Source organism: Ixodes scapularis, unplaced genomic scaffold (genome assembly GCF_016920785.2).
Source record: "Ixodes scapularis isolate PalLabHiFi unplaced genomic scaffold, ASM1692078v2 PGA_scaffold7__128_contigs__length_106722199, whole genome shotgun sequence".
NCBI classification, from domain to species: domain Eukaryota; kingdom Metazoa; phylum Arthropoda; class Arachnida; order Ixodida; family Ixodidae; genus Ixodes; species Ixodes scapularis.
This window is the reverse complement of record NW_024609882.1, coordinates 91,455,981-91,468,701: the sequence shown is the minus strand read 5'-3', so window position 1 is coordinate 91,468,701 and position 12,721 is coordinate 91,455,981. Positions and strand designations below refer to the sequence as shown.

The 12,721-nt window shown below is 44.6% G+C and overlaps 1 protein-coding gene across 1 annotated transcript in view; it reads left to right on the top strand.

Annotated features, from left to right (window-relative positions):
- Positions 1-12,721, top strand: part of LOC8039820 (lysosomal alpha-glucosidase-like) — a 146,242-nt gene that overhangs the window by 74,651 nt on the left and 58,870 nt on the right. The window contains exons 13-15 of the mRNA XM_040211016.1: positions 5,757-5,841; positions 6,704-6,888; positions 11,785-11,873. Of these exons, the coding sequence (XP_040066950.1) occupies positions 5,757-5,841; positions 6,704-6,888; positions 11,785-11,873 (359 nt within the window). The remainder of the gene's footprint in view (positions 1-5,756; positions 5,842-6,703; positions 6,889-11,784; positions 11,874-12,721) is intronic.

The window sequence follows — 12,721 nt, the reverse complement described above, 5'->3', positions numbered from 1 at the left end:
ATGGTTTCAAGTTTTCTGCTGGCTTCTTCCGGAGAAGGGAAATATTTCCCAAACCACCACTTCCCATAAATGGCACACCGATTCCCGTCACACCGGAACACAGGTTCGTCGGTGTGACGTCTCACAGCAAGCTCACTTTCGGCCCCCATATCAACGCATTGAAGCTGAAATGCCAGCAGAAACAAAAACTTTTAAAAGTTATTTCACATCGCTCCTCGGGAGCGGAAAGGGTATGTCTTTTACGGACTTACAGGGCTGTAGTGCGCTCTACCCTGGAATATGGAAGTCTTGTTTACGTATCTGCAAAACCATCCACCCTCAAAATGCTTGATCCCGTTCACCACCACGGGATTCGTTTGGCAACGGAGGCATTTCGTACGTCGCCGGTACTTTCCCTGTATGCTGAATCGCACCAGTGCTCACTCGAGGGGCGTAGATTTTTTCTCGCTGCTCAGTACTTTCTAGAACTTCGTTCATGTCCGCGAAATCCGGCTTATAAAATAATTAAAAACACACTCTATGAGCGCTTATTTCATCCAAAATCATCTTGCACTGCGAGTAAGAATCGCTACAGAACAATACAATTTTGACGCTCGTTCTCCTGTGCTTAAAATTCAAGAAAGAACTGCACCCTGGAAAGTTGCCGATACTCGTAATTTTTCTTTGACCAAGCTCAAAAAAGATACTATTGACCCTAGTGTTTTCCGGCAAGAATTCCTAGAGCTTTGTGCCTCCTACAACGGCAACCACTTCTTTACCGACGTATCAAAAACCACAGACTAGGTTGACTGTGCCGCTATCGGCGAGGGCTGCAAATCTGTAAAAAGGCTACACGAAAAGTCCTCATTTTTCTTTGCCGATGTTTATGGTCTGATAACTGCAGTTGACCACATTGTCAAACATCGATATGGAATGTGTCATTTTCTCTGACTCTCTGAACTCACTCAAAGCACTCAACTCTTCAACTTCTTGGAACCACACTCTGCTTGTGCAACTTTGTAATGCACTAACACAAGCACTGGTAAAAGTACAGATAGAATTCTGCTGGGTCCCTAGCCATAATGGCACTGGTGGCAACGAGCTAGCTGAGCGTGCAGCTTCTGCGTGTGCACATAGGACAATTGACTATTACAGCATTCCTGCTAGCGATTACCAAGTACCACTAAAAGGCAAATAAAATATGCCTGGCAGAGGGATTTGATTACAATCTATAAAACCAACTCCATTTATATAAACCCATTCTGAGTGAGTGGCGCAGTGCCAGACACGGCGCGTGTTTTTATCAGATAGTTTTATGCCGGTTGAGAATAGGACGTACCTACCTTACTCACAGTTACTTCTCACGTAGGAAGAGTGAACCGGCCTGTGACTTTTTTTCTCAACCATTAAGTATACTTTACATTTTGATAGTTTGTCCACACTTTGAAGAGAACCGTCGAACCTGTTTTTTTATATTTTATTGGGAACATGAATAATTTCGCTTGGTCCCTTTACAGGGTGACGAACCTCTCGTCCCATTCTCGACAATTTTTTTTTTTAAATTGTTTTTAAAGAAATTAATATGCCGCGGAGAATATCAGTCCAGTTCCTAGTAGGGTTCGCTTTGAGGCTCTAGTCAGTCTTTAAAAAAATGTAGGTGTCCTTTACACAATGTTTCTGATGCATTATAGCCTCGCTGCTGCTGCGTCAAAAAACGCCAAAACCAACCAACCTTGAAAAACAAATTTTGAAGGCATCCGGGATGAGTACCAGTATTCATATGATTTGGCACCTAGAAACGAAAAAAAATTAAAGTGTAATTATTTTTGAGTCTTGAAAAAATTTAAAAACACAAACACAATGGGTCACGTATTTAAGAGTAACGTAACTACGTTACCTGCTAATTGAAATATACGTTTTGTTATTATTTTGTCTAATAAAAGTACGTTTTCGTTATTGTTTTGGACACGTAGCCAGTACGATACTACATTACAGAAGAGTGTAAAAGGTTGCCGTGGATGTCGTCTTTTGTAACGGGTTACCGCCAACACTGGCGAGAAAACAGAATGAGTAACGAAAGTATATTTCATTGTCAAAACTTTGTGCAGACCACTTTTTATTTTTATTTCATTTCTATCTACCCATGTCTCAGGTTAATTCCATCACGTTTTAAAGATGCCCTAGAACTATTTTTAGACCGATCTGATATCTGAGCTGAAACGCAGCTCATTAAACGTAAAAACACCGAGGAGATTTTTTTTAATTTGTCGTGTATCGAACGTTATTAGAAATTCAAATTTGCAATATATAAAAAAATCTAAAATCAACCCAAACTTTTGACTCTGAGACGTGGTTGGCTAGCATTCAACGATTGGAGCTAGGAGGTTTCAATTTGTTGCGAGTATGGTAATGGCCGCTTCTGCGAGGCTGTCGTTGTGCAAGTTAGTCGCTACCCGTGCCGGGCTCGTCCGCCGTTACCGAGGAATGTACCGGGCCTACCGGCGTTGGCGCTGCGAATTTTGAAGAAAAGCGCGGATCAGGGCGTCGTGCCATGTGAGCAAAGTTCACGAAAGCGCAGAAAAATTTCTGGCCAAGAGTCTCTGTCCGCCTCGCATTGCACGGAAAACGACGCTCTTAGTTCGTCACCTTAAACTCTACCACCGAGGCCGTTTCGACTAGTAGGACGAACAGACTGGTGGACCTTGTACTTAGTCTCATACAAGTCGCACACACACATTTGAGAAACTCAGTTTCTTAAGTATCACTTGTCGTCTGCTAGTGTAATAAGCGTTGGTGCCTCTGTGCACCTGCTACGCAGCTTAAAGTCGGGCACGTCGAAGGAGTGCCTCTCTTTTGTCTGCAGCTTCCGCACTTTTGAAACTTTCCATCTTTACTTTATAGCGTCAATCGCTCAATACAAATAACCTCTTGGAAAAATAACGACATTTTACGAAATCATACGCTTTATTTTCCATTCGAAAATAATTTGGCCGCTCTCGCCAATCGGAAAATTCATGGCCCATGACGTCACGAGCAGCGTAGTTCAACAGTGCTTGGCGCCTCCGTACAGCCATTATTTATTTTTTTTTGTCCGGGCGAATTAAAATGTGATACATTAATATTTTACAGTTCATACCTTTTCTCTTAGGTCGACCAAAGCACAAAGGACGTAAGTAATCCAAAAAGAGTAAACGCTCGAAAATCATTGGAGGGCCCCTATAAGGCATGCGATGCTTTTTCACCGAACCTCCCGATTCCAGAGCTTTGCCCGTCCGTGCATCCGTCCGTGTATTCCCCCGAAATATAAGGGTGAATTTAAATTTCTGTTTATGTCCCGTGACGTCAATTGATGTCTTGTGACCTGGTGCCGTGTGATATACACACCATTTAGGTTTCCCCGCCAATGTCGGCGGGGAAGTTTATGTCAGGGGACCTGTACGCTAATTCAGTTACACCGCCAGATTTAGCGGAAGAATTAACCTCGGGACCTGATGCCACGTGGTCGAACACCGCATGAGTTTCAACGCTATATTTAGCTGGAAAATAGATGTCACGTGGCCTAAACACCTTCAGTTTAGCGGGCAACAAGACGTCAAGTAACCTGATAACACGTGACACATCAATACGATTTAGCCAGTAGATTTAAGAAGATTGACGTCGCATAATCTATGAACCCATTTCGTTACCCCGTTAAATTTAGCTGTGGAATTAACGCCACGTGACCTACAGACACTGTTAAAGTTCACTGCCAACTTTATATGTAGGACGCAGACTTTTCAGTTCGAAACGAAAACCTCAATAAGCTTCATTCGGTGTCAGAAATGCAAGAATGGTTTTATTTAAAATATAGCAATAAACATCCTCAGGTGACTCAAATATAAAAGTGGATCCTGCATTCTGCCAGTGTTTATACATGGCTTGGAGGTGGCGCCAGTCCGCCCTCCTTTCTGGGGGACAAAAGCGTCTAGTGAACGCAGTGGAATCTAAGTTTTCATACGCCTTTCCCCTATTGTGTCTCCCGTGGCCCCCTTTTGTGGAAAACTTAACACAGTGGAGGGTAGGCTCTCACGTGCCTTTTCCTCATTGTGTCTGGCCAAGTGATGTTGGTGCAAGCCATGTATTCAGAGGTTGCTGTGGTTCCTGGAAGACACTGCCAACGTCCGTGTCGCACAGGAGCGTTCGTTTTCATAATTGCGGGTTGCCATTCGCAAGGAATGTGCAACCATGACGGCAGCACGTTCCTTGCGTGTAGATGCAAGCATGAAAGTATGCTTGCATCTACTATGATAACCCAGTGTGAGAAATAGTGGCTTACTAGAGAAGAAGTGTATGAACTATGTGAATAAAATTGGAACTCTCTGTCTATGATCAATCGCTTTTTTTCACCAATATTCACCGGTTTTAGCCTCGTCGTGAGACGTTTCACCGAAATACACCGGTGTTTTGAAAATAAATAAACACCGAAAAACATCCACCGATTTTTGTCACAAATAAACACCCGAAAGTACACACCCTACTTATAATATACAATATCATTTCTGAGCAAACCCTACGCATTTCCGCGTTCGTGGCTTTGTTTATAACCAATGACGCAGGTGGCAGGCATCGGTTATATACTCGCTGCCACTACGAATAAGACAGCAATTATGCCCCAATAATGTAAGATGCAACATTAGTGAGTTTTAGCATTGTGTTTACGAGGGAATGCAAGCACTTTGCGTCTGCGTTAGCCTTGCGTGTTTCACACTGAGCGCGCGCGGAGCCCCCAAACTGCGTCTTGACTTGGCACACAGCGGCGACGTGCGTGTGTATAGCATTGAGCACGCAAACGCTAACGCAAAAGGCACAGCTTGCTCTTGCTCCTATACGCAATGAAAAAAACACTTCATTAACTTCTGAACGACGAATGCACTTACTGAAGATCTAACTATGTTCATGAACATATTTGTTTTTACACTCAGATTAAAACAAAAATAAACATTTTAATTTCAGTGGTGCAACAACAAAAGTCGTTGGTTGGTCGCGGGAGGCCCGTTCGTGGCAATTACACAGTAATATTAGGAAACTATGTGAGCTTGTTTTAAATCCAATTGAAGACTTTATGGAAGCCGACGAAAAACATTCTTGGAATGCCCAGAGTTGCTAAGCAGTTTAATATTAAAAAATATTTTCGCAAAACAACGAAGTGCACAAGGTTATCGCATTTCAAAGGCAATCACAGCAGTGGTTTTGGCAACAATTATTTCATTTTAGATTTTTTCAATCGTCCCATGGACGCTTTTTGCTTCGTGATTATTTCTTCCGCGTGTTTTATCAACTAATGTCGCCATGTTGTTGTTAGTGAGCGATAAGTAATAGCCGGGAACCCGCAAAACCTTCCGTTTTTTTTTTAAGCTATAAGTGAATATAACATAGTCGCTCACGATTTAAGAAACACAGTACATAGCGAGTCTTTAGCCTTTTAATGGAGCTCCAAAGCCAATGGAACTAATGGACTTCAGAGGAAAAATGACCAAGAACAAATCGCCAATCAAAATGCCAAAAAAAAAAAAGAGATACAATCAATTTTCTTTTTACTTTCAGCGATTGTGTTTACATTCTGACCAGTCGTTTCACTCCAATTTACATGCTCTCATTAAGCATGGCCTGCAGACTCCCTCATTGAATAAGATAATGAATTACGGGAGAAGCCAGAGTGTCCTCAACGCGCAGTGACGCTCGCGATATATATTGTTGGATTGCCCTCGATGTCTTCCTGATGCGTGTTGCTCACGCAGGTTTCCGGAAGACCCAAAAACACACGATGTCGACGAGCAGTTCTTTTGGGGAGGCAGTCTGATGTTCAACCCGGCGCTGTACCCCGTAAGTTAGTATATCTCAGCGGGCAACTTTATCGGATGCTGCGAAGAAGTGTGCGCATAAAAAAAAAAAAAAAAACGATGACGGAGGTGTTTTTCGGAATTAAATATTGCGTAGAAGGACGCCGAATGCCGAGATATTATTCGAGTTGTTTCTTTTAGACGTTTTCAGCTATACCTACATTACCCATATTGCAAAAACATTTAAAGTCCATGACACAATCAATAGCAACCAAAATTATTTTTGTTTTCTTAAGCGTCCCTTTTCGGTACCCCCAAATGGGCGCATTAGAGTAGAGAACTTTCGTTCAATAAATTCTGGGAGGAAACAGTTGGTAACAGGGTAAATTATGCAGTTATCTTCAAGAAGGTTTATGGTATTACATTAATCGTATTTTTCAGGAATGTTATTAGCGTAAAACGATTGTGTAAGGGGGAAGGCATGGAGCTCTGTAGTACACCGGACAAAACGTGTAGGTTATGAGGACTATAAAGTGATTACGTTCTACAAACTGTGTGCGGTTCAGCAGATAGGCCTTTGTTCATTCAAAAGCATATCGGGAAGTACAACCTCTTCTAATTTATTAAAAGGTAAACCATAATGTCGATCGACTTTATGCGGGAAATTTAGCGGGAAATCAATTTCCGTCAAAATTGATTTCCCGCTAAATTTAACGGGAACAATTCCTCGCTAAATGTAGAGGGAATATTTCCCTTCTAACTTTAGCGGGGAACCGTCCCATAATGCATCGCCTGTGGTCACGCCGACGCCGACGGCGAAGCTGCTGAAGCCAGAAGCAGTCGTCTAAAAGCTGCACCCTAGAAAACAACGTTATCATTAAATATTTCTTCTTTTTTGTTTTCAGAATCAGACTGAGGTTCACGCCTACATCCCTGCCGGCGTTTGGTACGACATCGATAGAGGAACGATATTTTCCCAGTCAAGCGGTACATACCAGTCGTTTCCGGCCCCCTTCACTCACATGAACACCCTCATTTGGGGAGGCTCCATCGTCCCGGCGCAGAAACCGGGGCTCACCACGACGGAGAGGTAACGAACCTCTTTGTAAAACATGTAGCGCCTTCTGCAGTACCCAAGAGATTGCTGGAAACAATATGTATGGAAACGGCTCTACCAGACGGCGGAGGCAACTTTGAACAACCTTAGAGGCGACGGAGACACGAGAAAACACTGGCCAGGGTGAGATCGAGGCAGGCGAGCAACTGTAGGCACAACGCCTCCTAGATACAGAGTTCGGAGTTCCCTACTTTCGATGTCACCTTCCGGATGCCATGCCAGCACCTCCTAGATCTATCGAGGCCTGTCAACGATCTCCTCCTCCTCCGTGGCACGTCATCATTGTCCAATGGCGACAACTGGGCAATCGGACCTAAGCCCGATGCCGATAGACCTTCGACGCGTTAATTGGACGCGAGGCCGAACCGAACGAGTCGTGTCAAATCGGTGTCTTCGCTCGATCTCACTGCGATAACGTAAAAATCTAGTGAAGCGGGCTTGAAATATACTATACTTCGTTTCAGCTTCGGTCCGAGCGCGGCCGATGTTATGAGCCGAAGGGCCAATGAAACAGCGAAACAGGCACAACGTCAAGGCGTGCTCTCTTCAGTTGATAGGACGAGCCGATATTCGCCGTGTCTCTGCGCGCTCCTCCGCCGGCTAGTCTTATCAGGCACAGAAAGCATGCCATGACGCTGCGTTTTTTGCGCTGTTTGATTGGCCCTTCCGCTCATAATATCGGCTGCGCTCGGACCAAAGCTGAAACGAAGTATAGGTAGTGTCGGACGAGCGCGGGGCACTTATCTGAGTACTGCGGCAGTGTTCGGATGACGCTAGTATTGATTGAGTTAGGAAATGAATCCCCGCCGAATACTGACGAAGCACTCGTGTCTAAGCTGCGGTCCGCGATCGCCCCCGGAAGGTGACGAAAGAAATACAGCACTGTGGACGTGTTACCTGGGCGATGTTGGTTAGCAACTGCGCCTTCCTTCTCTCTCGCCCACGAAAGTGTCTAGGGACATGAGCATTCTCGTCATTTGTTAGGAGGCTGGTGTGCGGCCTTTTGGAACTTCTAAAAAAGGTATACGCGGAGAGCAAGTTTGTCTGCTTTTTGCACAGGGGCTGCGAGGATGTCAGCAGGCCAAGCTCTTTATCTGCTGATTGAAGAAACTAAAGATGTTTACAATTCTATGGAATGGGGAATTAGAGCGCAGCTCTTAAGGAGGAGGAGGGAAGGTATGCTCCTTCTACCACTCCGTACCCTCCCCTCCTCTTCTCCTGCTCCCCTTTCATTTAGCAAAAATGATTTCGCTGAATTTCACGCTAAATTAAGCGAAACTTTGACCGCTACATTTAGCGGACAAATATTTCCGCTAAATAGGGCGAGAAATTTACCCGCATTTTTTTCATTTCATTTCATTTCATTTCTTGACCTCAAAGGCATCTATTGATGCATTGCATGAGGGGGGATTACAAGAATGGAGGAGAAGCCTTGATTAATACTTATATGGGAAACTGAAAAAAAAAACTTATTCACCAATGCAACAAAAAAAAAAGGCAAAGTGTACAGAAGAGGAAAGCGTGCAATGAATTGCACACACATTGTGGAACTCGAACAGTACAAGCACTGAATTTAACAATAATTCGAAAACCGTCATAGACCCCAAGCAGGTAAGCAAAACAACTCTTCACAACTCTGTTTAAACAATTTCGGGTCAGATAAAACCACAGCACAATAGGAGAGACTCTTCCATTCCTTTATAGCTAAAGAGAGTAGAGAAAACATGAACAGGTTAGTACGTGACATAATGAGCTCCAGTTTGAAAGAATGATCAAGTCTAGGAGTTATTAACCATGCCTGTGAGCACAGAAGTGTTTCGAATAATGATCCGTTGTAATATATTTGATGAAAAAAAAACATAAAACGAGCAATTTTCCGCCGAATCTCTAAAAGGTCTATGCCCAAGCTTCTCTTTAAGTCTGTGACACTTGTGAAGGTGGAGTGCTCCTGACAAATGAATCGCGTAGCTTTAATCTGCAGAGCTCCTAGTTTTAAAGCTAAATAGCTAAATAGCTGAATTTCCTGCTAAATTTAGCGGGAAATTCAGAGAAATTTTTTTGATAAATTTAGCGGAGAAACTGAATTGGTTTTCAGGTCACGAGACGTCAATTTCCCCAATAAATTTAGCGGAAAACGTTTTTCAAGGTTGAGGTAGTGTCACGTGCGATGTCACGTGACGTCAGATTTGACATCGCTATGGGAAACGTCCCACACTGCAACGCTCAATTAAGCCGACGGCAACGCTGCTCAAACTGGAAAAGGGTGCCTAAGCGCTGCGCCCTAAAACAATGTGGGTAGACCTCGAGGCATCTAGCATAGAGGCCTGCACACTATCCTTTCGATCAAAGCCAATCAGGGCTCGGCATCGTTCTGACGTCACCGCCACCGCTGCGCAAGAAGCAGACGAGTTACTCTCATTAGGGAACTACATAACATTTTTTTGCCTTTCCATTTCTTCTGAAATTTTCGATTTGGTGTCAGTGGCGTCGCTAGGGTCAGCGACACCCGAGGAGGTAGCCCGCCGCGACACCCTTCCCCCCCCCCCCCCCCCTCCCTCCGGTCTCGCGAGGGACGCCGCGAACTCCTACCCCTACCCCCCCCCCCCCCCCCACCCTCCCAACGCTCTGGCGGGGCCCGCGCGACAACCCCCCCCCCCCCCCCCCCCCGTCCCCTCCCTGATCTCGATAACGTGAAAGCGCTGCACTCGGGGCGGTCCGCCCTTCCCCCTTTATGGCACTGTGACGCCACGTCAAAACTGACATGGCAGTGGACGCAAAAGGTAAGCGACTTCTAGCTCGTACAGCACAATGCCGTGTAGGAGTTTTCAACGTCTAAAGAAATATTTGTTCTGTGTAGATCCAAACGATTGGCAAAGAAACAAGGGTTGAATTTAGGCTCAGTAGACGATCCCTTAAACATTAATTTTGAGAAGCATTCCAAGCCATAATAAACTGTGGCAAACTATGATTAGTTCCGCAGCAACCAACCAGGATTCCGTCAAAATGAACTTGATCCATATTTAAAAAACAGCGCGAATTACACACGGACAAGACGGAGAGAACACACGGGACGAGATGCTGACTTTCAACTATAAATTCAGAAGCAGCACAGAGAAATTCCCGCGAGGACCTGTGTGTCTCTGTGTCTATTCTGAATATATAGTTGATTGTCAGCGCCTCGTCCTGTGTGTTCTCTCCTTCTTTTTGGTATGTTATTTGCGCTGTTTTTCAAAATGGATTCATACCAACTCGCAAAACTTTCTATTCTGTAACTTGATCCCGCACTTACTGCCGCTATGCTGTCTTTCAATTAGCTTTAAACTCGTATTTGCGTCTAAAGCGCTTAAAAAACGTCTATAACGTCTGTTTCGAGGGTGCCTCTGATATTTTGTGCTTTATCATGCACTCTAGCACATATTTATTTTCTAAAAGGTTTAGTCAACCATGGCTCTCTTGATACATCACCGACATCTGTAATGCATGAAAATATCTACTTCCTTATGAGAACTTTCTTAATAAGCCATTGGCAACCAAACATCGAATGCTGTGACTGCTACCTCGAATTTGTATAACAGAAATTGTGAGAAATGCAGTTTCGGCCTACCAAAAAAAAAAACAAAAAAAAACACAAGGGCAAAAAATGGACCACGTATAACTACAACTTTGAGGAAAACGTTCGCTCACTAAATGCGGGCAAAGTGTTTTAAGCATAATTTTACAGCGATCCAAATATTGATTGCACATATCTAGCAGTCTTAAAAGGACACAGCCTAAGAATTTCCTCGAGCTTACTTTCCCGCCGAACATAAAGACAGCCAATAACGGCGGTAATAAAATGATGCTAGTAAATGGAGACGCTCACTATACTATTTGGCTAATGAAAATGCGATTTGTGGAGGCATAAGGATCATGACCCTTCACTTGCTCTTTCAGGTCCAATAATTTTTCAAGCTTCCTCCTTCGAGGAGATCAATGTATTGCTCGCAGTGATGGGCTTATTACGTGTTCATGAGAACAATAAACGTATGCTCTTTTCGAGTTTGCAGACGTATGTACATGCGCTAGTAATAATAATAGTAATAATAATAATGAAATATTCAGATTAATAATAATAATAATATTAATTTATATTTGCACTGTTTAGGTTTTCCCACACTGCAGCGTGCAAGGCTTGTTGAGGGAATTGTTGCTTCTTGGCGTTCCGTGATATCGATCAGTCTCAACAAACCCCAACACTTTTATTTTAAACTACACACACTACACACACGTTCGAAACCGACGAGCCACTTTCTCGTTCTCTGATCGCTAGCCTTCCAGCTTTCGTTCTGTCCATCTCCACTCTCCCAGTTGTTGATCTTCGCGGCTGCATCCGGCCGCTGCGGGTACGAAGTTTACATCTCGACCGCCGTGTGGTCGTAAATCGTCTCCGTCGAGACAAGCCGTGGTGCGAGGTTCAGCCCGCTCCACGCGCGCATCCTCTCTGCAGAGGGAATCCGATGCCGTCCTCGCGAAAGTTCCAACAAGGCTAGACAGAAAGTTTAAAACCCGCAACCGAGTGGGTGTTTAGTACATACACACGAAAGCATAAAAAAACAAAGATGAAAAACAAACTATATACTCTAACCCTCCCCCCCTTCCCCCCCCCTCCCCCCCCGTCCCCTTCCCAAGGCGACACAAAGCAACACTCCCCAGACGAACACAAAGCCCGAGCACAAACCGCGGATGTAGCAAAAATTTATACACGTGCGTTGGCACGTTCTATGTGTTATCCTCTTCAAGTGTGCCTCGCAGCCATTTCGGTTGGCCGTCGGATGTGCTTTGTTACAAGTTAGATGCAGGGCTTGGTGCTTCGTTTCGTTTTTCGACCAGTCGTCGAAACCCGTTGGGGCTGCTGGTTGCTCCTGATCGTCAAGGCCTCGCACGTGGACAAATGTTCCGGGACGACGGAGATTCTATAAGTAAGTGCTTACGTTTCATGTTGTTTTTGTCAACAGTTGGATCCTAACCTCTTCGAAACATGAAGGATCATACTTTTATAAGCATACATACCAGAATCGGAGCAACTTAAACACAATACGTGTTTTATTAGCCGAGTTCTATGTGAAGAGCGACAGTAACAACCGTCGCAAAACACTGTGACGTCACTGGAGATCGTGACGCCCTCATTACGTGACAGAAACTCATTCCGCCGTCATATCATCGTAATAACGTCGTGACGAGTCACCACGACGTTGCGACGTCACAAGACGTCATGATAACGTAACTAAACGTCATGGCGTCATCATCACAACATGACGTCCCGTGGCGTCATGGCACCATTTGACACTCCGACGTCATCATCAGACAATTGGTGGTTTATTTAGTAGCCGCTTGGAGTCATGACTCGAGTCACTCCTTCGACTATACGAGCCACGCGTACTTCACGTGCTCGTGACTCGAGTCAAACTCCGGAGCTTCGTCCTCGGACTCGGTACTCGTGGAATCAAGTAATGATACTTCTGATAATGTGACGCCGTTCCGCCTGGTGTCGCCGAGAGCAGACGGTGATCGCGGGCGGCTCGAACGTGTTTGTGCTAGCCATTTTGGCATTGTTGGTTCGTCCGGCAATTGTATCTCATAAGCCGACGCATTTCAGGATAGATGTATTATTGCGGAAGCAATTAAACGCGATTGGTATCATCGTGCGGCCTTGTGGTGAAATCGGAATGTGTTGGTATTCTTGTGTAGTGCGTTAAATTAACCGTCTGCGTACTTATGCCGATCTCTTCGTTTTTGTTGCCACGAGTAAGCACGGTACCTTTGTAAA